We start from the raw sequence: 25,475 nt of genomic DNA, 5'->3' as shown, positions 1-25,475 counted from the left end.
ATCTCAGAGGAAAGGGTTGTCATAGATTGAGATATTTAAAGGTCACAACATTCCTTTTAAACTTATTGCAGCTCTGCGACTGAACATGATGCGCATGAGATGTTTTACTTGATAGATATCAGCATTTTTATGCGGATTGATGTGTTCCCAAATAACATATTTTATACAGCGTGTCTTTTGCTACGAAGGTTGTGTTTTGATAATCTTATCTCTCTGTCACCCTATCAAGGTGATTTAATTGTCCAGCTAATTCCTTTTCTCTTGTTGCTCCTACAGTCTCCCTCCCTCCCTCCCTTTTCTCTCGCTCATCAGTTATCATGTGTAGCTGTTAAACAAACAAAGTGGATCGTGGATTAATCTTGCTGCTTTGTGACAAAACGGCCTCCAAGGACAGACCAGCCAGGATAATGACATTAGAATGATTCTCAGGGAACTTACAGCCCCCACCTCCTCAGCGGCAGGGCAGAGCGGTTCAACTGAAGGAGACATCTGATGTGAACCTGATGGCACCGCTGGAGGAAAGCGGCCAGGTTTTCTGACATCACGGGACAATCGTGTCTCAGCTTGCCAGGGATCAATGGTTTGGGGTTCAATAGACACTAATTGCCCCATAGGTATAGCATACTGTCTGTGCTACTGGGGGCTACTGGATAATACCTACAAAATGTCAGTGAACTACAGTCCCCTTATTAACTGCAGATTTGAGGGAAAAACTAAGAGGAAATTGCAATTTTTACTTGTCAAAACAAATCTTTAGTACATAGCCTGTCTGGTTGGATTTTTGCATGCATATGTTTGTGCATAAGAGTGTGTGAGTGTGCATGTGTGTGCATGAATTTATGAATTCATTCACTGTGTACACCTGTGAGGGTTTGCGTTCATGCCAACCGTATCTCCTTACCGTCACGTGTGAGTGAGAGAGAGAGCCTTGACATTAAAACTAAAAGACAGCAGCATTTTTTTTTTCTTTCCCTGTTTTTTATGCATTAACCTTCACTTCTCTGTATGTACACCAAGGGTGTGACCTGCCGTTGGCCCGGCTGACTCAGCCAATTGGCACTCCTGGATGGCTGGAAGTATACCGGCTCTTGTCTACTAGCAACAAAGCAGATGGAAAACAACAGATCGCAAAACAGGGGAGGGCTTTGAATAAAAACACAAGCCGTGTGTATCAATGACTTACACAAGGCATAAATCATTACAATGAAGGGAGGTGCTTCTCTCTCTTTGTCACACACACATGCACACTCTCATCCTTACACACAGACGTAAACATGAACTTCAGAGCAAGTTTGTTCATGTATGTATATTTATGGACATGAACACACATACACACCACGTGCACCTGCAGATAAACAACTACCTTTCTCTGTCTCTCTCTCTCTGTCCCTCTCTCTCTCATACACTTTATAGGTATGTATAACACCCTCCCTCCTCTAGCTGAACGCTCCACCCTCAGTCCTAGAGGACAGGCTGGTTGACCCAGGAGGAGGGGATAGTGGGGGAGGGAGAGGGAGGTAGAAGAGCAGACGGAGCTCAAATTCATTTCTGCTGGTGGTGCTGGAGGCACAGCACATTGCAAGAGCATAACGTGACACACAAGGAGCCGGGGACACACATGGCTATCAAATGGATTTCTCTGACATACACTTGTGAACTACAACACAGCAAGGACCATACAGTCAGCAGGCAGACAAACGACTTGCGCAGACATTGCAGAACTTCTTTGTCACACTGACCAAAAAAAAAAAAAAAGAAGCTACCTGGATTTGATGCAGACACATTGACATTTTACCTGATTCATTCAAGAGCCAGCTGATATTACGCTGAGCGGAGGGACTTGGATTGATAGAACCGAGGATGTGAATGTTTTGGATAAAATCTTGACAGCTTCTTGTCATACAGCTGCACCACTGAAGTGGATCATAAGTGGGTAAGTGCCTTTTATTTACTCCGTGATGATTGTTTGATTTATACGGATAGTAATAATTCTAATTATAATTCTCCCCTAATCACTGCAAACACTCTGCAAACAAGTGGTCTGTGCTGTAGGAAGTCACACTTGTTCATATTTTGTTTGAATAGATTTGTTTACTGACCAATCTAGGTCATCTCTCTGTATATCCAGAGTATCTGATGTCCGCACGGGACACAGATATGCCACTCAAGCTCTCCATTCAGTATTCTATCATTTATTCTGCCTGCTATTTTTCATCAATTTATTAATTGTTACTCAGTCATGTTATCATCTTTTGTCATTTTATCATCAATATGTATGCTATATAAATAAGTAACATTGATACAGTTTTGTTTTTTCTGAAAAAAAAAAATGTAAAGAAGAGAAAATCTGTGTTATTAGCTTTTATTAAAGAAGAAATTCACCTGTTTTAGAAAACACAAATATAATATGACTGAAGAGAAGTAATGTATTGATTATAGTATATTTGTATATTTGAGTATATTTGAAAAATATAACTTTGTTTAACAATTGCTCTCGTTAAAAGAAACTTCAGTGACATTTACATTTATATATGATCTTTGCATACAAATGTTCTGAATGTTGTCATCTGTTTATTTCAAATGATTGAATCACTTGATTCGCTAAATATTAGACTCATTATACATAAAGCCTTTGATGAAGAAATGATACTTACAGTGTGTATTTAACATGCCTGTCAGTCCTGATCTGAACATATGAAATATAATTTAACAAAGACTCAGAGTACATCCGGTACAGATGAACGTGCATGATTGAAAATATCTTTTACAGCACAGCCTAATAGAAAATGCATGTGGTCCTCTTAAGTTTTTCGGTGGATTAAAAAAGCTCGAGGGAACTGTCAGGCTGTTAATGTGATCTGCTCTAGCATGTAATGTTAATGGACTGTACTGGTGACAGCTCTAATGCTTTGTCCCATAGTCACTGAGACAAGAGAAAAAAAACACACCAAGAGAAAAGGACACGCGTGAGAAAGCTTACCATGCACTGACAACAAGGTGAGAGGCGGCAGAGGAGGGAGGCTTATATGTTCACCTTCGGGTGCTCTTTTTTTATGTGTGTTTGTGTGTCTGTGTCTTTGTGCGTGTGTGTAATGTCCTGCCCGTATTTTTTAAAAGGCAAATCAAAGGTCTTAAGATGATTAAGAAAAAAAGGAGATTTGTTTTCCCAGAGCAGCTGTGTGTTCATGGTACACACAAATTCTCATCTTCAAAGTTCATTGATTTATTGTCTGTATTTGCATAACAGAACAACCTATTATTTAATATATAAATGCATAGATACGTTACTCCTCCTTACTATGACGCAATGATCAGAGAAAAATTTCTCAGTGAAAACCTGCATGTTTATTATTGCAGCAGTTTGTCTTGTCAGTTTCCATTGTTGTAACAGCAATTAAACAATTGGAGAAATCTCCTTAGCTTGTTGAATCAACAAATCTGTTTGCCAGAATCATTTTTTACGATTGTGAGCAGGAAGCTGTTTGTATCAAAGTGCCTCAAAAAGGATTTTTCCATTAATCACACACTTTCCTTCTTTATTTTCTTGTGTTTGGCCTGGTCCACGATATGCACAAAATGACTTCCTTGATTGTAGCATGCATCAGGAAAAATAATCATCATCATCATCATTACTGTTATTTTCACGGTCAATTTAGTCTGGTCTCTAACCGGGAATCATTTCATCATGTTCATTTTATCATGTGGCATGGTTCTGACCATATCAGCTACAAATCTCCAGGCCTGTTTTAGATGATGTGGTAACACATCGGCCCAGTTTCCACTCTTCAGGGGGGAATACTCTGAATTTTATATCAGTTGCATGACGTAGAAAAGTCCCTTTTTTTTGTTTTTCGCATGTGTTGGTTGACAGTATGCTGGTTAATGATACATGACAAGAAAAACAGTGAGTGGTCTTATGAACAGGCTTTATCAGCGCTGATAAGGAGATCTGGGCCTTCTTCAACACCAGACCTCTAGTGTGTTCCGTCCACTCGTCGACGTATTATGGAAATAAACTCAAGGCAATGTTTGTGAATACAAAACTAAAGTAGCGCGCGTGGTGCTAAAATGTGGGCAGGTAATGACTGTATCAGTGTGTGCAATGAGGTGTGGCCCCGCATGATTAACATTTAATGGGTTGTTTGGGTAAGACAGTGAAAGAACAAAGTGTTTACTCTTGTTGCTCACATGGACTGCGGTCTGCGGCGGAGACTGAGTGACACATGCTGAATGGGGACGAATAAATCATGGATACAGAGCAATGAGTTTGATTTTTAATGAGTACAGCAGGTGCCTCAAGAAAGTGAAATGCATAAATATATACAATGAGTATCCACCTGTCACTGAACCGACTCATTCAGATGGTTAACTTGCGCTGCATGCGAGTGCCAATGGGGAGCTAATTTACTGATACGTGGAGCTTAAAGAAGAAAGTCTGGTCACAAGTGCTTTATCATGCAGATGCAGTGCTGCACAGCCACAGCCCAGCGTGTGGCACCACATGACTCATCCAGACCTTTATTGTGTAAGAATCTATTGATCGGTATGCAAATAAAGTCTCTTGCCTTACTGAGAAAAGCTGCATAGAATACCAAAGACTACATCACATGCTTGATGCTTGATTCATATGTTTGTTTTCAGTCAGGCCAGACTATTTGAATCCTGTTTCCTGAAGCCAAAGTCTATTCAGTAAACTCAAATAAAAATAACAAGCATATCAGTAATAGTTTCCTCTGCAGTTTTGATCATAAATGACAGAGGATGGTGGATTGGTTATAGGACAGAAGGTGAGAAATGCAGTGGGTGGATGAATGTAAAGAATTAGAGTTAAATAACAAGTGAGGAAAAAAGATATATAGATAACATATAAAAGAGGAAGAAGAGCAGATTAGAGAGGTAAATTAGCAATGGGTTGTTTGAGTGTACACTGATCTGCTAATGAGGACAGAAAGGTCCTCATTAATCAAATTGGGTCAAACCAGGTGAAAGGGAACTAATCAAGAGACTGACATGTAAACACAAGACAGGCGGGGAAGTGATGAGTCTTCCATTACGTTTGGATTATTGCACTCGGTGCCAGAGCACCTGTTTGCCTGCCACTGCTGCCACCACCATTTCAGGTTTAGCGAGTGATTAGCTTAAAAGCTGCCAACCAGGTCCCTCCACACTGTCAGTTTCTTAAAATGCAAATAAGGTGCTCTGTGCATGAAAAGTGAAAGAAATTTGTTTCCCTGCCATGCAGAGATGTCAAAACAGAACTACAGACAGGCAGTATTTTGGGTATTTTATTAACACAGTGAAGGCAGGAGGTTCAGTGTCCACCTTATGTTTCCTGCTTCCTTATTTGACCATTAATAAAACCTTACAAGAGCAGCAGTTACACATGCAAAATTAACCCCTTTTACGACAAATCCCTTATACTTAACTTAACAACTAGCCATTTTGGAAACCTCGCTTTTGTGTTGTAGAAATTTGAATGTATTTTGTCAAACATGACATTTTTTCCATTCATTTTCACACACTATGAGACTTTATTAGCAGAAACTGTAGAAACTTGATTAAGTTATGAACTCCATCACAGTGTAGATCAAGTCTGCATTGATTTTTGTTACATTACTGTGAGGTGCAAACGTCAAATCAATGTGTATCAAACTGCAATTCCGCACAATGATAATGCACTACTGTCAGAAATGAATGCTAACCTGATTTTCCACTGTGATTGATTATGTAATGCAAGTTTCAAGTTTCACTCTAATTAATTTTCATACCGTACTGAAAAACAATGGCAACTTGGGAATGCAAAGAATATAAAAAACTCAAATCAAAATGAACAAAAAAAATTATCTGTAAGAATGTTATCCATCTACATACCTGAACCCAATGATAAACGTTACCAAAATAAAGTCTATGAGTCCCGTTCAGAGTTAATTGTCACATTATTTGTTCTGACAGTACATCATATCAGATTCATCATCAAAGTATCCTCTAAGCTTGGATTATTTTAAATATTTGTCACAATGAGTAAATGACAACATAACAGTGTAATGATTATTTTCTCATCCCCAAAATGTGTCTCTTTGATAGATTTGGTACTTAACATATTTTAGGATGGTTTAAGAGGACTTTGACACAAACAGATGTCAGCATAGCTGGTACATGACATTCTTTGTTAAAGGGAATGACCAAAACATGTATTAACAGCAAGAAAAGAGGACTGAGATGTTGAGAGATGTGAATGGTTGGTAGCTATAATGTTTTCTTGCGCACTTTAACTACCTGTTTCTGTCCTCCCTGAGGCACTGTGCTGTGTGCGGGAAAGCCGTATACCATGGAGAGGACATGAAAATTGATGGTTGCACACCGGTTTGCCTCTGGAGAGGAAAGCGAGGGAGGGATCGACTCCCTCATTAATCTGAGTGAAAGCTTTAGAGTAAAGAGAGGAATGAACGCACTGCACTAACTACTAAAAGCAGTGTCCACAGTCCATCCAACACAGAGAGATAGAATAATTTGTGCTTTACATTAAGTCGATCGGACAGATGAGAATGCTGCGCTGTGCTTGTGTTATTAAAGAGAGAGCAAAGCAGAATATATTTTCAAAGACAGGGTAGGTAAAGAATACATTAAACTGGATCCAGCACAATATTAAGCTTCTCTATGTACTTTCATTTTACAGAATTTTCTTAGGACAGTAAATGTCAGTGCCAGAGGTTTTAAGCTATGTGTGAGTCTCTTGTAGTTGAGCCATTGAGCAATTTAAAGACAATCCATCTTGATTTCTTGGATGCGCAAACCATGCAAATGAGAAATGAGCATATTTGGAGAAAATGCTTTGTGTCCTATGGGAGTTCAAGAAAACAGGGACCAAATCAGAATTTGTCTGTAAACGATTTCTAGAAGGCCAGAATAATGTTTTTGTGAATCTGTTCTGGATAAATGTGTCATACAGTCATGTTTCCCCCATATGTGAGCAACAGATAAGTGTTGACTTCATTAGAGAAGACTCTTCTTACCAGTTATTAATCTTTTAACTTAATTTTACTGAACACAATTTGAGTTTATTAGTTTATCATTGCTGTAATACAATGAATTAATTCAGTATGATAGAACCTCCCTAAGTCATAACACCTTATCTGCACAGAGGCATACTTGAAAAAGATATTTCATGTCAGAAATTAGTCACATGGGCAAATATACATAATGAGATTATAGGGGGCTATAAAGCACAGCAGCAGCACAAAGAATCCTCTCATGAATTATACTGTAATTACAGAGAGGGGCACAAGGCTCCTCAGGTTCCGACAAAGAGAGCCCGGGGGATTCCTTGATGAAAAAAGACCTTGTTGTCTAAACTCTTGATTAAAAAACTTGAAAAAGAAAAAAAATAATAAACAGATAATAAGCATGAATATCACTTGCTTTGATCTAAAGGCGTATGGACAGACCTTTGACTCACTAGGTCTGTCCAGTGCAGATTTGGAAGAATGTTTTAGTGCCTTGACCTGGTTTCGCCATTTACGGCAGTGTTATGATTGCCTGGTGTGGCAGAGATTCACTCGAATCAAAGAGTTGTTGTCTGACTTGAGAGAAATGGATCCGCTCAGATTCTTCTCCTTTCATCCATGGCTCTACCTTCACGTTGGGCGGAGAGGTCCAGCTGGCCCGACTCGTCATGCATTCATCTGAATACATTCCTCTGGCAAAGCCAGCATGCAACACTTAACAATATGTTCTGCTGAGTTATCTCAGGCACCCAGCAGCGACTGCACTATTACTAGCAAATTGGCCATTAGGTCTCAGTGGAGTAGTGAGAACAACCTTGTAATATCTTGTTAGTCATACTCAATTGCACAATACTATCACTATAGTTTTCCTCACTATTTTTAGACAAGTGGAAAATTTCCAAACACCCATTCAGTGTGTATACCTAACCACTCCTTGCACATTAGTCAAAATAGTACATCTATATAGTGTCAATCAACACACACTGCACACAGCTCTATTAAGACCTATATTTGGCCAACTCCTCTTTCCTTATCTTATCATTCATTCTTTTTCCACCCTGCTTTCATCACTCTCCTTTCATCTTTAATCTCTGTTTCTCCTCCCAGACTTTCTTCTATGTGCAGTTTATTTGACCAATGATGCCCCCAGCATCCCACAACGCTGTTTCTAAAAATTGTCATCTCATTTCTATCAACGTTGTGTTCTTTTGAGCAATTTATTTATATGCGAAGAAAAATAAACATAAAATTTATTGAGATCAGGAGAGAGAAAGAGTGGGGCAAAAGAAGAAAAGAATGCCTGAATGTATGAGAGAAAGATGGAGAGAGGGGGGAACAAAAACACAGGAGAAAAGGAATGTTGGGGGGTTAGCATGGGATGAGAGCGATTATGAGAACGGAGGTGAAGGAATAAGAATGGTGGGATAGTGGGAAAAGCTGTCAAATCAACCTTGAGAAAGTATGAAAAAGAAAATAAACCATGCTGGACTTGCGTCAAACAGAACGAGGGGATTTAAGAGATGGACAAACAGACAGACTGAGGACTCGTTAAAAAATTGGAGACAAAAACATAATAATATTCACATGGCTGCATGATTGGTTCGGTGTCTGGTTTTCATTTCTTTCAGTCAAATTTGATAAAAATGGCTTAATTTAGAAGCTTTTTATAGTGTTCAATGTGAAAATGCAATGAAATCAAGTGAGTCCTTGTGATGAATCCTTGCATCAACAAGAATCTTAAATAAAAGCTGTAAGTGTTTTGGGCCTTTACTCAGCTGACCAATTTATGGGCATTTTGGAGGTGATTGAATAAAGAAGGCAGACATGATACTGATGTAAGGATAATTTAGAACAAGGAAATTGTTTGTTGATAAAATCTGAGCTTGGTAGAATCTAAGCAAAGATAGTCTTATGACCTTACACCAGTTTGACTCCTGGTGACCATTTTGCGCAGGGCATCAATTTAAATGTCTCCGCAAACAACAAGGGCTTTCATTATCTTTCCAACATTAAAACTTTGTTTGTTCCATAGGAATGGAAAGCATCAGTTTGGAAACAGACTGGGATGGGCTAGCCCTCTCCTCTCTGGTCGCCACAGGAAGGAGCAACGTCTCTTCCTCGTCTTTCTTTGTGTCTGAACTGAACTCCCTCAACAGTTCTCAAAGCGGGGGATCCTTCTTCGGGATTTTCCCTGAGAATGGATCAACCACCACGCCTCACACCCTGCCCCAGCCCAGGATGAGGGATCTGGGCTTGGCCCGGGCAGAGATCGCAGTGCTGGGATTGGTGCTGGCTCTCACCACCTTGGGGAATAGCTTTGTGCTGTGGGTGCTGCTGAGGAGGAGGAAGCACAATGCACCGATGCACGTGTTCATGGTCAACTTGTGTGTGGCTGACCTGGTGGTGGCTTTCTTTCAGGTCAGTTCATGAGTTACTTGAAACCATTACAGAGAGTTAGAGTTGATGCTTTGATACTGTCCATCATGATATTATAATGAAGATTTCCTCAGGGGTTCCACCATTTGTACATGCGCCCATTTGGCAACATTATAAAGAAACATATATATCCTATTATTTATATACAGATGATACATTTCTCTGTCTGATGATGATCTTTGTCCTAAAAGAAAGCTAGCATACAGATGTTATCAACTATTGGATGTCAAGAACTGCTTTTTCCCCCTTTTTTACAGCTGAAAATCTGAACAAAAACACCACCGACTGGAAATGTATTTTACACCTAGAATCACTGTCTCGGGAGTACAGCGGGAGAAACCCTGTGCTTAGTTATTTTGGACTCTGATCTTAACTTTGAATGTCACATCAGTAACTGAACTAGGACAGCTTTTTATCACTTAAAAAACAAAAGTTAGAGGATTTATATCACGAGCTGACTCTGAGAAGCTGGTCCATTCATTCATCTCACCCAGTTAGATTACAGTAATGTTTTCACTGCTAGATTATCCAAACAAACAATAGGAAGGCTCCAGCTCCTTCAGCACGCAGTATCCAGAATTCTCACATGTACACAAAAAAATGAACACACTACTCCAGTACGTAAATCACATCAGTGGCTCCCAGTGCACCACAGAATTGACTTCACTATGCTACTTATAGTCTTTAAAGCACTTAACTGTTTGGCTCCCCAGTCAGACCTCTCAGGTCATTAGGTCGTGCTTTTAGCTGCCTTGGTCCTGTTCTCTGGAGAAAACTGACTGATGAGCTGAGATCTGTTACATTCAAAAGTAAACTAAAAACTGAAGAAGAAATAGGGAGTGCTGCACTGGGTCAAGAACAGTAGTGTTGATAAAAAAAAATCAGTGCTCTTCAAGAATAAGGCAAGTAGTCAAGTAAGAATAAATAAGCAATGACTGCCCAGCTTACTTTTAATGGAAGACCATTAATTATTTATTTTTTTATCCATGATGTAATAAAGGATTTTTAAACTGAAAACGTTTCTGTTTTCTGAGGCTTATGATTAGTTACAAAACCAACAAGTCCATCTTTTATCCCACAGCTCATTGGTTCCCTTCTGAAGACATTAATCTTTAAAAGTGACTCAGAGATATATAGTTTCATTTTTTAAAGAAAGGCTCAGTACCTTCCTAAAACTGCACTATAGCAACCATTATTCAGACAAGAGAGTCAATTGGTTGGAGACTATTTTCTGCTGCAGATTAATACAAATCTTGTACTCTAGTAAATATATACAGCAACAGGACAGTGTATGTGGGGATTGAGTCAAAATACAAACTACAGTGCCCATGTTAATGTAATGAAGGAACATGTCACCCAGAACAAATATGTGTTTCATGTGTTTTTAATAGTTTTTGGACAACAATACACGTTACTAAGATTTGTAAGTTTTGGTCTTTTTATGGGATCATCTTTAATTTTTCATTTCTATGTTTCTAAGGGGCAAAAAATGCACCACTTTTGTATGCAATAGTAGCCACTTCTAAAAATAACATTTTTTTTTTAAATCTGTGTGTCCAGGTTCTTCCTCAGCTTATATGGGACATCACAGAGACGTTTCAAGGTCCTGACTTTCTCTGCCGGTCCATCAAGTACTTACAGATTGTGGGCATGTTTGCTTCCTCCTACATGATAGTTGCCATGACAGTAGACCGGCACCATGCCATCTGCTGTCCATTGCAGGCCTACCGTGGGGGGGCAATGTCCCGCTGGAACACCCCTGTCATGGTGGCCTGGGGCCTGGCACTAGTCCTCAGCATACCGCAGGTAGGGAGGGGTGGACACACAGGAGAACAAAACCTCTCTCTCTCTCTCTCTGTCACACACACACACGTGCATTCACAAAAAATTGCGTGGTGAAATAGGAAATGAGGGTTCAGTAGGTGTTCACACACCCTGCTTTCTACAGTATAACTCAAGATGTTGGTCTATTTTTAGCACCATGAGGTCATTGCAGTTCAGTTAACGGAGGAGGAAACTGGCAGTCATGTCTGTGGGTGTGCTGACCAGCCTGCCTTTGTTCGGTCTGTCAGGTGTTCATCTTCTCTCGCTCAGAAGTGGCTCCTGGAGAGTACGAGTGCTGGGGTCACTTTGCTGAGCCATGGGGGCTGAAGGCCTACGTCACCTGGATGACAGCAGCTGTCTTCCTGCTGCCCGCCCTCATCATCACCATCTGCCAGGTAATACTGGTTCTACTGACCGATTTCTCAATCTGCACGATCCACAAAGACCGTTGACTAAGATGACATGCTGCGGGCAACATTATCCAACAATGAAGCGTGTGGCATGAATAAAATGCTGTTTTGTTTTCATGGCGGGTGCATTTGGCAGGCATTGTTCAATAACCCATTGGGGACTGTGGTTGGTGTTATGTAGCATCCCATGGCGGATAGGCATTCTGGGCTGCGTCCCATCAGCCCTGCTGCTCTATTTAGGGAAAGATATTTCCAGGGTCTAGCTATTTCCCCTAATTAACACAGCACTAGAAGGACCACTGCTGAGACGGCTGCTCAGAAAATCTGCCCACACTGAGAACCTCCTGCCAGGAAGTGGAATGTACCAGATCTCAGCCAAACATAGAATCCCTGACCTTTTTTCATTATCGGATTTCAAATTGAGAGGCCTCTTTAGACACTGTCAGAGGCAGAAGAGTTCTGAAAGTTGCAACTGACTCAGCTGATTATTGTGAGTACCATTGTACTTTACTGTACTGTATGGTGCTGTGGATTGGAATGCAGTGTCTAATTAACTCATGACCTCATAAATGTGTTTTGAAAGTAAAAGGTGGCAGGAGAGCAATTGTTGGCGGTGGCAAAACTTAAACAATAGAGTAAAAATAGCTGCAAATGTGGATGATGTGATATTATTGTAGTTCAAAATATTGTTTTAGTTCCTGAGGAGAATGTGAGGAATCATTTTACTGCAGTAAAATTTTACGGTAGTTATTCTGTAACAGAGTGAATGAATAGTGGTATTTAATAAAGATGCATAAAAATGTCTGACACTGGTTTATGGCTGATGGTAAAGGCCAGCACACACTCGGCCATTTATTTCAATTTCCTGTGAATGTTAAAGCTGAAATGCAAACAGAACAAGCATTTGAATCTGGCACGTGCTAGTCCTTAAATTTAATCCTTTGGCCCTGAGGGATTTCAATGATGGAATGTCTTTTGCACAGTTTACCTCATTAAACTGTGTAAATTCATGAAAATATTGTTATGTTTCAGATAAGAATCTTCCGGGAGATCCACAATAACATCTACTTGAAGTCGGAGAGGATGGTGATGGCTGAGTTGAAGAAGAATCAAATCTTCTTCCGCTTCAACAGCTTTAAGAAGGAGGATGAGCGGGCCCGTGAGAGGGGGAGACGCTCATCCGGAGGAGGGGGTAGAGATGGGAGAGCAGGACAGCTCCTGAAGGGTGTGAATAACAACCCTCACAATAACACTCACAACAGCCAGGTGGGAGAGTGTTACGACTATGTACCATCCACTATTCAGTATAACAGTTGCCGTGGTGAACATGTGACAGCAACAACATCGCCAGCACAGCAGCAGCCTCTGAACAACTCGGATTGTCAGGAGTCCTACACGTCCTACGGGCTGGCCTCAGGCTCACCTCGCTGCTCCCTTGATTATGCTCCTGCTCCTGCTCACCCTCCACCCACTCCACCACCAAGCATCACTAAAGCCATGTCCAAAACAGTGAGAATGACCCTGGTCATCGTGCTGGTCTATACTATCTGCTGGTCACCGTTCTTCATTGTCCAGCTGTGGGCAGCCTGGGACCCCAACCCTCCAGACCAAGGTCAGTCACAAATATGCTTTATGGGTGCTGCTTATCCATGATGCCTTTTCAAAGAGTTGCTCTGGTACAATATTGCAACATTCTACCCTAAAGTACATGCAATTACCCTCAAAAAACAACAAAAACAATGTTATAACCACAACCAAATAGTTTGTCTCAGATGAATTGATCCTCCTTGGCGCATTTTTTTTCCATTTAATTGCCTTAAATGTGCATCTGTTTTGCACTTCAGGCAGTCGAAAGCAAAAGCTAAACAACTGGGTCTGGTTTGTAACAACAACCTCCGATCAATGCTGTTGTCCATCTTAGTAAATAGGACTACATATGATCTCACTCATTATTCAATGGAACACCTAGCCCCAGCTCAGATGTGATAACAGTGAGTGAAATGCAAGGTCAAAAGGACAATGTTTGTTTTGACGCACTACTGGGAACCCCTGGATGACATCTTTGGCCTCTATATTTTGGCACACAAACAGCATCTGTTAATGTCTTCACTGGCAGGCAGTGATGAAGTAAGCAAAGTTAATGTAGCCTTAAATTGTGGCTGATAGTATAGACTGAGTGGGAGTCCTCTGATCTGAGGCTAAAGACAAACACCAGAGGCCAGTAAATAACCCGTTTATATCCCCTGCTGATTTTGCAACACGGCCAGATGTTGACATTTCATCAACAATGATCCGTACCAGCAGCTTGCACACTTAGTTGAAATCACAATCAGCAGACACACAGAGCACAATACGTAAGCTTGAGCGCGCGCGCGCACACACACACACACACACACACACACATACACCCACACATGCATATACAAAGTTTACTGCAAGTATGCATACACATGAATGAGTACTCTCTGGCGGGCAGATCGTATCCCCGCCACACATAAAAATACACACACACACACACACACACATACACACACACACACACACACACACACATGCATATACAAAGTTTACTGCAAGTACACATACACATGAATGAGTACTCTCTGGCGGGCAGATCGTATCCCCGCCACACATAAAAATACACACACACACACACACACACATACACACACACACACACACACACACACAGCTGATTATGTATCAGCTTTGTATTCTAAAATCAGTTTGTCCTAATCTGTTGTCCACAATTGGCAGCAGTGAAATAAGCATGTTTTAATCATTACATAAAAAACTTATTATTAGAAGTAAAAAACAACAACAGAAAAACAGAAAAAGGAAGTATGTAGGGTTTTGTCCATCTGGGATATTTACAGTCCTGTTGCTATTCCTGAGGGAAATGAAATAAAAAACAATAGTCAGGAGTAGTTTATATTCAAATTGAATAGATGTTGTACACATTTATGTTTGGTTCATAAAAGAGCAAAGAACAATGTGAGTACTGTGATCATTTGTCCTCAGCATAGGAAAAATATTCCCCTCCAGCTCACAAAAATGTGAAAATAAAAGTTTTTATGCTTGCCCCTGCATCTGCATGAGCTTGCACATTTATCTTATAATGTGTGTGTACGTGTGTTTGTCCTCTGCAGGAGTTGCCTTCACTATCCTGATGCTGCTGGCCAGTCTGAACTCGTGCACCAACCCGTGGATATATACAGCTTTTTCCAGCAGCGTGTCCAGAGAGCTGCAGAGCCTGCTGCACTGTCGGTCACGACCTGGCCGCCGGGGCTCCCTGCCCGACGACTCCACCACCACACACACCTCCACCACCAAGGACACTCCGTACTGACAGACACAGATGAGACAGAAACAGACACTCAGAGAGACAAGTTTGAAAAAGATACGCATGGATGGACAAGCGACTGTTCCAAGGACTTGCTGTTGGGCACAACTCCGCCGCCACCACTTCCAGCGTCGTTGCCTGAGAACAGAGAGTGCTGACCTCCGCCAGATGTTTCCAGCAACACAGGACAACTGTACCATCAACAGGGCCTCTATCTGTAATCACCATCCACTCCACCCCAGCAGTGAGGAAGGGTGTCATTTAAGATGTCAACACCACATTATGGGGACACTCTGGAATACACAGTGGCGGTCAGCGACAGCACCTGTAACGCAACATGGCATTGAAGCAAAGTGATTTTCATCTCAGTTGCTGTTGAGTTGGACCATGTGTATTGATTCATACAAGAGAAACTCTTGCTTCTGCTCAGACAGAGCAGAGCAGGAGGAATGTAAGGGGTGGATCACTGCATTAATAGCCTTGCGGCACGCCTAATGTGCAAAGCAGCAGACAAAGCTATGGGTGTAGGGAAAACAAAGCAGCAGGCTGAGGGAAAAAGACAGAAAGACACACACACACACACACACACACACACACATATACAGACTGCTGCTGGACTGAGAACAGACAGGGGATGATATGGATGTTAAGGCTGCAGCAGCAGTCCTGAGAAGGCTGTATTTGAAATCTAATAATGTGAACAAAGTTTGTTAAATCAAAGAAAGTGGATTAGAGATGGATGCTTCAGGCTGAATTCATATTCACTCAAGAGGTATCCAGTTTCTAGGAACAATGGTGATTTGTTAGCAAGCTGGACAGAGATCCACTCAGGAGGGCGGTGCAATAGATTCAAGACACCACCGCCACGAGGACCTGGAACACCTTGGATTAACACAGACAGAAACACTCACAAACAAGCATAAGTGTGAGGGGGCGGGTTAGTCCTAGAATAATACAAATGAACAATCCAGGTTTCCGCAACCACCCGGGACACAATTATGTGATTGTATTTTATACAAACACACCATATGAGGTACAGAAAATGAGCTTCCTGTCATGCTCTCCTGGAAGTATGAAACAAGGACATGAACATTATGCTGACGTCACAGGAAGAAAACAAGGAATAAAAAACGTTCAGCAGCATTCCATGAACAGTGACGAACAATGTAAAGTATATTTATTAAAAATGTAAGGCACATTAGATAATATTTCATTTTGTGTAAGATAAATGTTGAATGTAAATCATGCAATTGTAACGGTCCGATACATGTATGTGTTAGTAGAAAACAAGGAGATGTCAAACCAAAGATTTTCTAAAGCTCGACTTTAGAATCAGTTCAGGTCTTATGACAGTAAAGACCCGGCAAAGCTTCAACAGATGAGACATATTAAGTGTATTAAGTCGTTTAAGAAACTACTGCATGTCAGTTTAAGAAGAAGTTCATATCAACAGTGAAAATAGTCCCTGTCAAAACCAAGTGCCTGTAATGTCAGTACATTTTAGAGGGGCCTCCCTCACCGGATTAATCTCAGAATGATGTCAGCCATGTTATTCTTAGACAGAGCTACCACCAGAGCAGGGATCATTGGATATGTTATATCACGCCATGAGCCATGAATTCTTTTATCTACTTATTTATTGTTGTATAAATGAAAATATACACATATATATATATTTCAGTTCCTGTTACTGATTGATGTTCATGTACAGTTTTTATATCACATTTTTTCTGCATCAAAAGTAATATAGTATGGCCCTCAACTGCATGACAGAGCTAAATAGCAATGTTTTTTGTTTTTTTTTTTATAAAAGAATGATTATATAAGCTACTGGACATGCAGTAGATGTGATAACTTTCTGTGTGTATAAAATGAGATTAGACTTTACTGTATATGGTCAAACTATCCGTTTCAGATGAGAGTAACGGTGTGGGTTTTTTTTAAAAAAGCTGTTCACTCAGTCTGTGTGAGTTCAGCACATCCTTTTTCAGTTTTATGTGAGTCTGCAGGACAATACTGGGATGCTTTCAAGGTGTCTTGGGAGTACGTGTCTGGGTCGAAGGAGAAGCCTCACCTTTTCCTCCGTACGGCCAGGGTGTTTTGGCTTTCGGCACGTCACTGTGCATTTGTTCCCCAGACACAAGCATCCACTTTGATTCTCTGCCAAATGAAAGGCTACAGCAACAGCGTCCCGTGTCTCACTTTGTTATATCAGGAAATAGATGAACTTCTCCCAAACCCTGAGGGTGTTCATGTATTTTTCTCTTCCTGACAGGATGTGGAGAGGTCAGAGGATGATTCTTCTCTGCTGAAAGAGCCAGACTTCAGATTCATCCAGCCTTTCAGATTGATGAGAGATGCCAAACACGCTTTCCTGTGCCTCTGTCTGTGCAGACATTAACAAGCATTACAGCAGCTAAATAATGAATATACCCCAATAGATGAAGAATTTTGCTGGCACGAACACCTACAAGTATCTGCTAAAATTAGACCCATCATTGCAGAGAATTTCCCCGAGTCTACTTTGTTTCCTGAGGATAGAAAGCCTGACAGCATCTATTATCACCCCAGCTATCATCATCCCCCTTGTCAGAGCATATGATAGATAGTCCATAGGGTAGGTCATTGCATTTTTGTAATCATGTGGTGTGTGTCAGTGTGTGTCGCTGTATGCTGAACATCTTAATGCTTCCGCTTTTCAAGCTGGATTGAGGTTGATGTCTAAACTCAAGGTCACCTCTTCATTACAGAGAGGCAGAGCTTCCTGGCAGGTCGGCGACTGCGTTGGGGGTATAAGGGAAATAAATGACCCCGCTTTGTGGCTGTCACAAGGGCAAGGGAAAAAAGGTGAACTTCTCTCTCGAAATCAATTTAGGGTCAGCCAAGGAGTGCATACAGTGGCTCTGAAGAATGACGAAGCCCCTCAGCCTTGACCAAAGTCGGTATAAATCAGACCTGGAGCCAGGAGCTTTACTACACTGAGCAATGTGTCTGCATTGCTTAACTCTAGACCCCTCCGCAGACCTGATGACTGCTGGCTCTGCTAGTAAACTCCTTCCAAGACACCGGGAGGCATATCTGGCCCCGACCAACTTACACAACCAGCCCCAGTTTGTGTGTTAGCAGAGAGCGCTGGAGCATCATACTTTATAATCAGAGGAAGCAAAAGAAAAACAAGCCGAGCAATCTATCTTGCCTTTTCAAAACACACAGTTTGTTTCACTCTTCTCCCTTCAACTTAGTGTTTTTTTAATATTTTTTGTCTGTCAAAGCAGCTGGGAATTTATGTTGAGTTTGTTTCACTTAAAAGCATTTTCTCACATACAAGGCATCTTCATCCAGCGCCTTTTATTTGCAATTATAGTTTGACTGCAACTATTTTCAGGGTGATTTTTGCCTAATATAGCCAAATTTATTTTTACTGGTGGCAATTATGATTCTTTAGAAATTCTTGGTTCAGTCTTTAGAGAAGACAAAGTGCTCACAGATTTAAAAAGGGTTATTCTGAGAGCCAGGGGGATCATGGTTAGCTTTTATCACTTTCACCCACCTTGTTTTCATTACTTAAAGTGTGGTTGTGTTTACGCCTCAACAAGAGCCTGTAGGGTTTCTTTTCTTCATAGTAAAAACAGGCATGTGGTCAGTGTCTGATAAAACCCATTTTATGGGAGCTCATTCAACATGCTTTCATTGGATTTACAGGCGAAGAAACAATTTGTTGTGGTGCGTCTGCTCCTATTTAACCTACAGTATTTCATGGTTCGTGGGCCAGCTTTGAGCAGCGGATGTAAATGAAAAAATTGCAATGGTTGACCTTTCAGTGTGAAATGTGGAGAGGATGTCTAATATGATGAAGGAAAAGATATTTATAAAAAAAGAGAGAAAAAGGGCATTTTTCCCATATATGGCCGGTTCTTGACTGGCAACAGCATCAACAGGCAAAGCGGATTAGAGGATGCCCAAACAGGACAGGAAGAGGGAGATAACCAAGAGGAAAGCGCAAAAGCTTGGAACTGACTGTGAGTTTATTCACTCCACTCCAAACACAGTCAAACTGTTGTGGTTGAAGCAGCTATACATATAACATGCCTCACTGTACACGGGCCTGCACATCCGTGAAACAAGCAGAACAATAAATGTTATTGTAATGTAAGGAAGAGGAGGCCGGCATGAAAAGATACAGTCTGTTTTCTGATTATTGTGTTAACCCACAGTTTGCTGACCTTGTTTGGCTTTACAGAAAGTTTAAAGAACGAATAGTAAAAACAGTGAATGTGGCCGAGACAGAAAGTGTGACTTCATGTGAGAATCATTTGTGTGACGCCAGTTTCCACATTGCTGAATCTCACTAAGCTCATCGGTGTCTGCCCCCAGAGTTGCTGTTTAACACACCTCTGTCAAAGCAGCTTTGCTCTGCCTCACAGCACACACACATACACACACACACACAGATTTTTCTACAGTAACTCTTATTTCTCAGTAAAAATGTCTTATGTAATAATAGTAATAATAATAATAATGAACTTATGTATCCAGCACATCTACAAACAAAGTTACAAGGTGCTTTGTGTTGGTAAATCAAGAATGTGTTGTGTAATTTTATAAAAAATAAATGGGATTCAGATTTGTTTGTTTAACGTGACCTTGAATTAGTGTCTGAAATAAAGAAAACACCAGATAAACAATTCACCACTGAAAGGATAACTTCCTGCGAGTGCATTCGTTCTGAAACAATAACAAAATACTTCATTCCACTTCCGCAATTATCTACATTGATGTGTGAGGCTGGAGTTACGCACTCTGAACTCCATCACACAACAAAGAGAAAGAGAAGCACTGTTCATTCCATTTATGTCCCTCCATCAAACCATCCCTCACTTCTCACAGTTTAATGGGTGACTCCATGCGGGAGTGTCTGGATTCACTCCAACTCCAACTGTCTTTTTGGAATTAACAGCACTGTGATGTCTCTATTGTCTCCTTGCCAAGGTGACACAAGACAAAAGCTGAGATGTGCTTACATCCCGAGAATGTCTTGTGTTTGTGCTAACAAAGCTACAGAAAAACAGTCATATGAGAAAGTTCTTGTGTACGCTGCACATTGTGCTGTTTATGTTCGTAGATCATGTTACTCATATACAAAGTTTACATTAGTCTCATGGGAGTCAGTGAGAAGGTGCAGTTGTGCTTTTCTTGTAGGCTAAAAAATCAGCACTCTATGTGCTGCACAGGGTGTCCAAACACTGATATGGGCCAACTACAGAAATAGACATGCTAAGTTTAAATCTCTGTGCCAAATTAGATCACACAAACAGACGATTGTTCTAAGTGCCGATGAGTGTGACATGCTGGAGTGAAGTAAATGTAAAACATGACAGGGTCTCAAAGTGCATTATGCAATGTATTACATTAGGAACAGCTGATACTGAACCTGTAAAGATCACGTGTGATCTGTGCACGAGGAAATAACTGGCATCACTCTCTTTTACCAACTGGGACTTAAAAAGAAGCCCAGAGCTGCCACAGTGTGTTCAGCTGGTGGCACTGCACCACAGCCAGGTAACACAGGTTGCTTGTTCACTGATTTAACACCTTTAACATATTTACTGTCGATGTACACTGAAAGAAAACATGATAGGACATCAGCTGCTGGTGTGCTAGTGTGCTGCAGTGCTCGCAGCACGTACCTCTTCTTGACTATGTAATGCCAGTGGGACAGTGGACAAAAATAGCCGTCACGTCCACTGAGAGTTCAGCCACAACCTCTATGCTGAACATGTTTACAGCAACAGCAGAGTTTTGTTGACTACTATAAATCCTATTAAATATAGAGTCAGACTATCAAATATATTATAGTAGTAGTCATTTTTTATCAGTATTATGTATGAATCTTTCTCTTGGGAGATTTTTAGCAACTTTATCAACTTCTTAGAAATATCTCCATAACCATCTCTCTAGCAATAGTCTGTGAAAGATAAATCTGCTTGGAACCAGTCATTGTTTGATCTGGATGAGGGCAGCAGACTGTCGAATCATCTAGACTATGCCAATTTACCACTGGCAACCAAATAAAAAAAAAAAAAAAAGAAAAAAGCTTCATGGTTGATGTGTTGCTATGAAACAGAAAAGCATGAATCTTCCGGTCTGTCCTGGAGATAAAGGAATTTGTAGGAGAGCCAGTCTGTCACTGGATTATAAAATGAACAAACATATTACACTGGAAGAAAAACAAGCCATTTATTCATTTTTAATGGAAGAGACATATCCAGTAGGCCTGTTCAGACCAGCCAGTGCAGTCACATTATTGACATTTCATATGCATAGAAGGCTTGACCTCTCTGTTGGTGTTCAGCACAGCTGCACAAGTCCCACTCTGGCCAGCGTATCCACATAGAAGGACAAAGGATAATCTGGTCTGGATGTAGCAACATCTTTAAGGGCGGAACCAAATACAGTAAATATTCTACTGTTTGTTTTGTTTATTTATGTGGTCCAGGTTTATTGGTCTGGTTTTACAAAAAAAAAAAAAAAAATTACACATTTCCAGCCGTATTGAGAAGACAAACTTGTGACAAAATGAATCTGTTCATTGATAAGACAGATCGCATACAGACACAGTCTGAATAAAAAAAACATACAAAGACTGCTTCTCTTGCTCCTCGTTCCAAAGCAGATTACGTGACAAAGTTCTGTTGGTTTGCCACAACACTGAATGTTGGATCGTTGGTCGAGCTAATTCAGTCTTTAACGATCCAGTGGTTTAAAAAAGTGATTGTGGATCCGTTTATGCTTGGATGGTGCTCTTTGCACTGAAAGCCATGTAGTAGACCAGAATGCCAAGGAGGGCAGCCACCACCTCAGTAGACACCCATGGGCCGCTCCACGCACCCTGGAATGAGATTTAAGAAAATAATAATAATAAATAAATAAATCATTACAAGTTTACAGAGGAAGAGGAGTACTTAGATGACTGAACCAAACATTCCAGTTTCACCTGGTTCAACGGCTGATTGCTCAGATTGGACCTCATATCACAAAGTACACAATGACTTATCAGAGCCATTTTAAAGTGTGTTGTTATTCTTAACAAGGCCATCATACCTATTATATATTTGTTAAATAAAATAAATTATGAATGTAGGGCTTCAAGGTGAGACATAGAAAATGACTCTTTTCTCAATAAAATAGCATGGTTGCTGAGAGAGTGTCCTGGGAGTTATTGGATCTCGTTTACTGCTCTACTGTGGAAGGGACCTTGTCTAAAATTGAGACAATTGATAATTATTGCGAAATGCTTGTTTTAAATGATCATCTAATGCTTAATGTTTTACAAAGCTAATGGCATAATAATCGTGACTGCACTCTTGTGCGCAGGTTGAGGGTCTATAAGAGACTCACCCTGTGGTCGATGTTGACGGAGAAAAGAGGCTGGATGGCATTTACATCCTCATTATTTCTCTGGGCCTGGAACACAGAAGAAGCACACGTATAATTCAAACTGAGCAACCTTTCCTCAACAAGACAGCAACATTTGGAAAACAGCTGCAGCTCACAGGCAGTAAACGATGAGCTTATCAACTGAACATTTAATACTCACCTTACGCAGGGCACTGTAAGACTCCTCATCGAAGAATTTGACCTGGTATGTTCCAGAGCTGGCCTGTTTGTGAGGAAGGCTCCAGGACACCTAGTGGAGAAAGTGACATGTTGGCAAATGGCTGAACTTTATTTCAGTCTCTAAACTCAAAGCTTGTTTGGACAGTCTCTTCTCAGAGGTTTTAATGGTCTTGAACTCAGAAACACACATAATTAAAAATATTAAAATACAGCATAAGTATTTTTGCTTGAAGAATGAACAAGAGAGCTTGAGAGAAGTTGTTCAAATCCTTCCAACTTTCACATCTTGTCAAACACTGTGTGAAGGATGAGTGTCTGTAGGGCTGCAACTAACAGTTCTTTTCATTATCGATTTATTTTATTGATTAATTGATTAGTTTGACCCATAAAATGGCAGAAAATGGTGAAAAATGTAGTTCACTGTTTTTGAGAGCCCAATGTGACGTCCTCAAATTTCTTGTCTTATCCATGTTTTCTTGAAAAAATGACTCAAGACAATTAATTGATTATCAAAATAGTTGGGGATTAATGTAATAGTTGGCAACTAAACGACTAATCGTTGCAACTCTAAGCATCAGTTTCAGAAAGTTACAATAAATTTTGGAATGCATGTTTCCCTGGTTCAGATGTCGGGAGGGTGTGGTGGTCAGGGGTTTCAGATGGTATTCAACAATCAGACAAGCACCATATTTGAAGACTAATGACACCTTTAGATATCAGCTAAATATGACGGTCACATCTCTGGCATTATTACAGAACCGCTCTTTCATAAACTCAAGGTTTTAAGAGATTGTCAATCTGCAGGGGGACAATAGTACTTGAGACTATTTGTTTAGTTTTAAACTTAAAGTCCCCCTCCAGTCAGTAATGTGTTTTTCTTCTTGTTCCTACAGTTGAATGTTTGAGCTTCACTGTGCAGAATGATGTTTGTGTAGAGTTTGACACTAGAGAGCTGTTTTCACTTTCATCTGCTGAAAGTGTAAAGTTTCTCTGATTTTAAGAGGTGGGCCTACAGGCATGATTTGTGACATCACAACTAGTTTGGAAGCCAATCCTGGTCCAGTATTGAACTCAAACACAAACTGTTATTCAAAGTGGAGCATTTTATGTACATCTTAAAACAAGTCTGGAGGGATCTTTAAACTAAACAACTAGTTAAAGAAATTCTATGACTAATATTATTTATTTGTATTATTATAATTGTAGTACTAGAAAAAAATAGTACTTGATTTAAGGACATGCTCTTAGCGTCAAATATTTGTAGGGTAAGAAGTTCAGGGTGGTCCAGAACAAGAATCTATGTGTTAAGTTAGCAACTGAGATTTGCAATTGGCCAACACTCTGCTGCTTATCTCATTGTGGTTCTTTCTATTTGTTGTGTGATCTAGTACTAACCATAAAACACAAGCTAAATCAGATACAGCGAGAGCAACTGTTTGCATGAGCATGTATAAACTTAAGGGCACTTCCATACCTGGTACTTGCCAACATCCTGTCCTCTGGTCACAGGGAACTGTCTTCCATTGACATCAGCATACAGAGTCACACTCTGGAGAAGACAAGACATGATTATCAGTGAGCTCTAAAACATCCCCATACTGTCTGCGTGACGTGTTGCAGGAGGACACTTACCTGTGCTCCGTTGGCACAGGCCAGACTGAGCTCAACGATGAAGACAGACTCGGAGGAGATGACGGCGTCTGAGGTAGTGTAGGCCGACGGAGTGATCACTGGGTCCGTGCAGCTCTCTCCTGAGGGCAGAGCTGAAATTAGCTAAAAATCTAGGACACTAAAGCATCCCATACACATCTCACTACCACTAATATTCCCCTCAACTCCGTTAATGTTGGACACATGTGGAACTGATGTGACATGAGCCGGTGGACAACCTGGCAGTTAAAGCCGCTTAGCACTCCAGGCTAACTAACTAACAAACCCCGGCACATAGAGCTCCTCCACCGGTTCCCCGCTGACTTACCTGAGCAGGCGGCCACAAGCAGGGCGAGAAAGGCGGCTATCCGGATCATTGTGGTGTCTCAGGTGTTTATAGTTGTTTCTGGTCTCCAGCTGCAGCAGCGCTCGGCTCTTTTCTCAGTGACCACAGGAAAGAAGTCCACCTCAGCGTACTGCCGCGATACCACTGCGGCTGCGCAGCAATGACGTGGACCGTACCGCCGCAACGCATCTTGGGAAAGCCCTCTGGCGACACGTCATCTGAACCAAACCGGAAGTCATTTGTTCTTCATTTTCTTTTATTATTTTTATAATAACTAGTCCCACACGCTTAAGGCTAGAAACACGGTTCCAATTCTGACATGTTTAGCTTGTTTCCACGATGTGTGCTATCACTTTTATTATTTCTAGCATATTCCAGTGATTTTATATAAATGTTTAAAGTATTAGAATGTATAATGGAGTCTATGGGAGAAATGATAGACCTAAGTTAAGTTGAAAAATTGAAAACTCTTTGTAAGTTTGAAGCTCAACTGCTCTGACATACTTTGGCCTACAGACTCCATTCTTTAAAGATGTACTATGCAGGATTTGTTGGTTGGTGTTTGTAAACATGGCATTCAAAGATGGCCCCTCCTCCCCAGAATTAGTGAGCAGCAGGCCCGGTGCCAGGATGAGTGACTGAGGGGGCTGTTTTTTTCATAAAATAAAATGAATTGATTTAACCATGCAATAGCCTCAGAAAGGCTAAGTAACAACCACATAAGGTTACTGTTTCAAAATCAAATAATACATGTATTAATCAGAGCACTCACATAAGGATGTAGCACTGGCAGAGTGTTAAATATTCTTTGAATTTATGAACGATTCTCTGTCAAAATCAGCAGG

The 25,475-nt window shown here is 40.7% G+C and overlaps 2 protein-coding genes across 4 annotated transcripts; one reads left to right on the top strand and one right to left on the bottom strand.

The window, feature by feature from the left end:
• Positions 1–1,537: 1,537 nt before the first annotated feature.
• On the top strand, positions 1,538–21,617 carry LOC122982077 (vasopressin V2 receptor-like). Of its 3 annotated transcripts, XR_006403386.1 has the most exons (8): positions 1,538–1,933; positions 2,921–2,997; positions 9,037–9,422; positions 11,001–11,246; positions 11,513–11,659; positions 12,707–13,286; positions 14,824–16,183; positions 17,293–21,617. XR_006403386.1 is itself a non-coding variant. In XM_044351085.1 (7 exons), exons 3-7 carry the CDS (start codon positions 9,039–9,041, stop codon positions 15,021–15,023), a joined length of 1,557 nt encoding a protein of 518 aa, XP_044207020.1. In that variant the 5' UTR covers positions 1,538–1,933; positions 2,921–2,997; positions 9,037–9,038; the 3' UTR covers positions 15,024–21,617. The 3 variants fall into 3 exon arrangements, 2 of the variants coding, with proteins under 2 accessions (XP_044207020.1, XP_044207021.1); XM_044351085.1 differs by having other exon boundaries at positions 14,824–21,617; XM_044351086.1 differs by lacking the exon at positions 2,921–2,997 and having other exon boundaries at positions 14,824–21,617.
• Positions 21,241–24,808, bottom strand: ssr4 (signal sequence receptor, delta). Its single transcript, XM_044351087.1, has 6 exons — positions 24,613–24,808; positions 24,267–24,385; positions 24,109–24,183; positions 22,615–22,704; positions 22,416–22,481; positions 21,241–21,906 (listed from the first exon to the last, which is right to left on the bottom strand). Exons 1-6 carry the CDS (start codon positions 24,659–24,661, stop codon positions 21,802–21,804), a joined length of 504 nt encoding a protein of 167 aa, XP_044207022.1. The 5' UTR covers positions 24,662–24,808; the 3' UTR covers positions 21,241–21,801.
• Between the last annotated feature and the right edge of the window lie 667 nt (positions 24,809–25,475).

Source organism: Thunnus albacares, chromosome 5 (genome assembly GCF_914725855.1).
Source record: "Thunnus albacares chromosome 5, fThuAlb1.1, whole genome shotgun sequence".
NCBI lineage: Eukaryota > Metazoa > Chordata > Actinopteri > Scombriformes > Scombridae > Thunnus > Thunnus albacares.
This window is presented reverse-complemented; position numbering and strand designations above follow the sequence as displayed.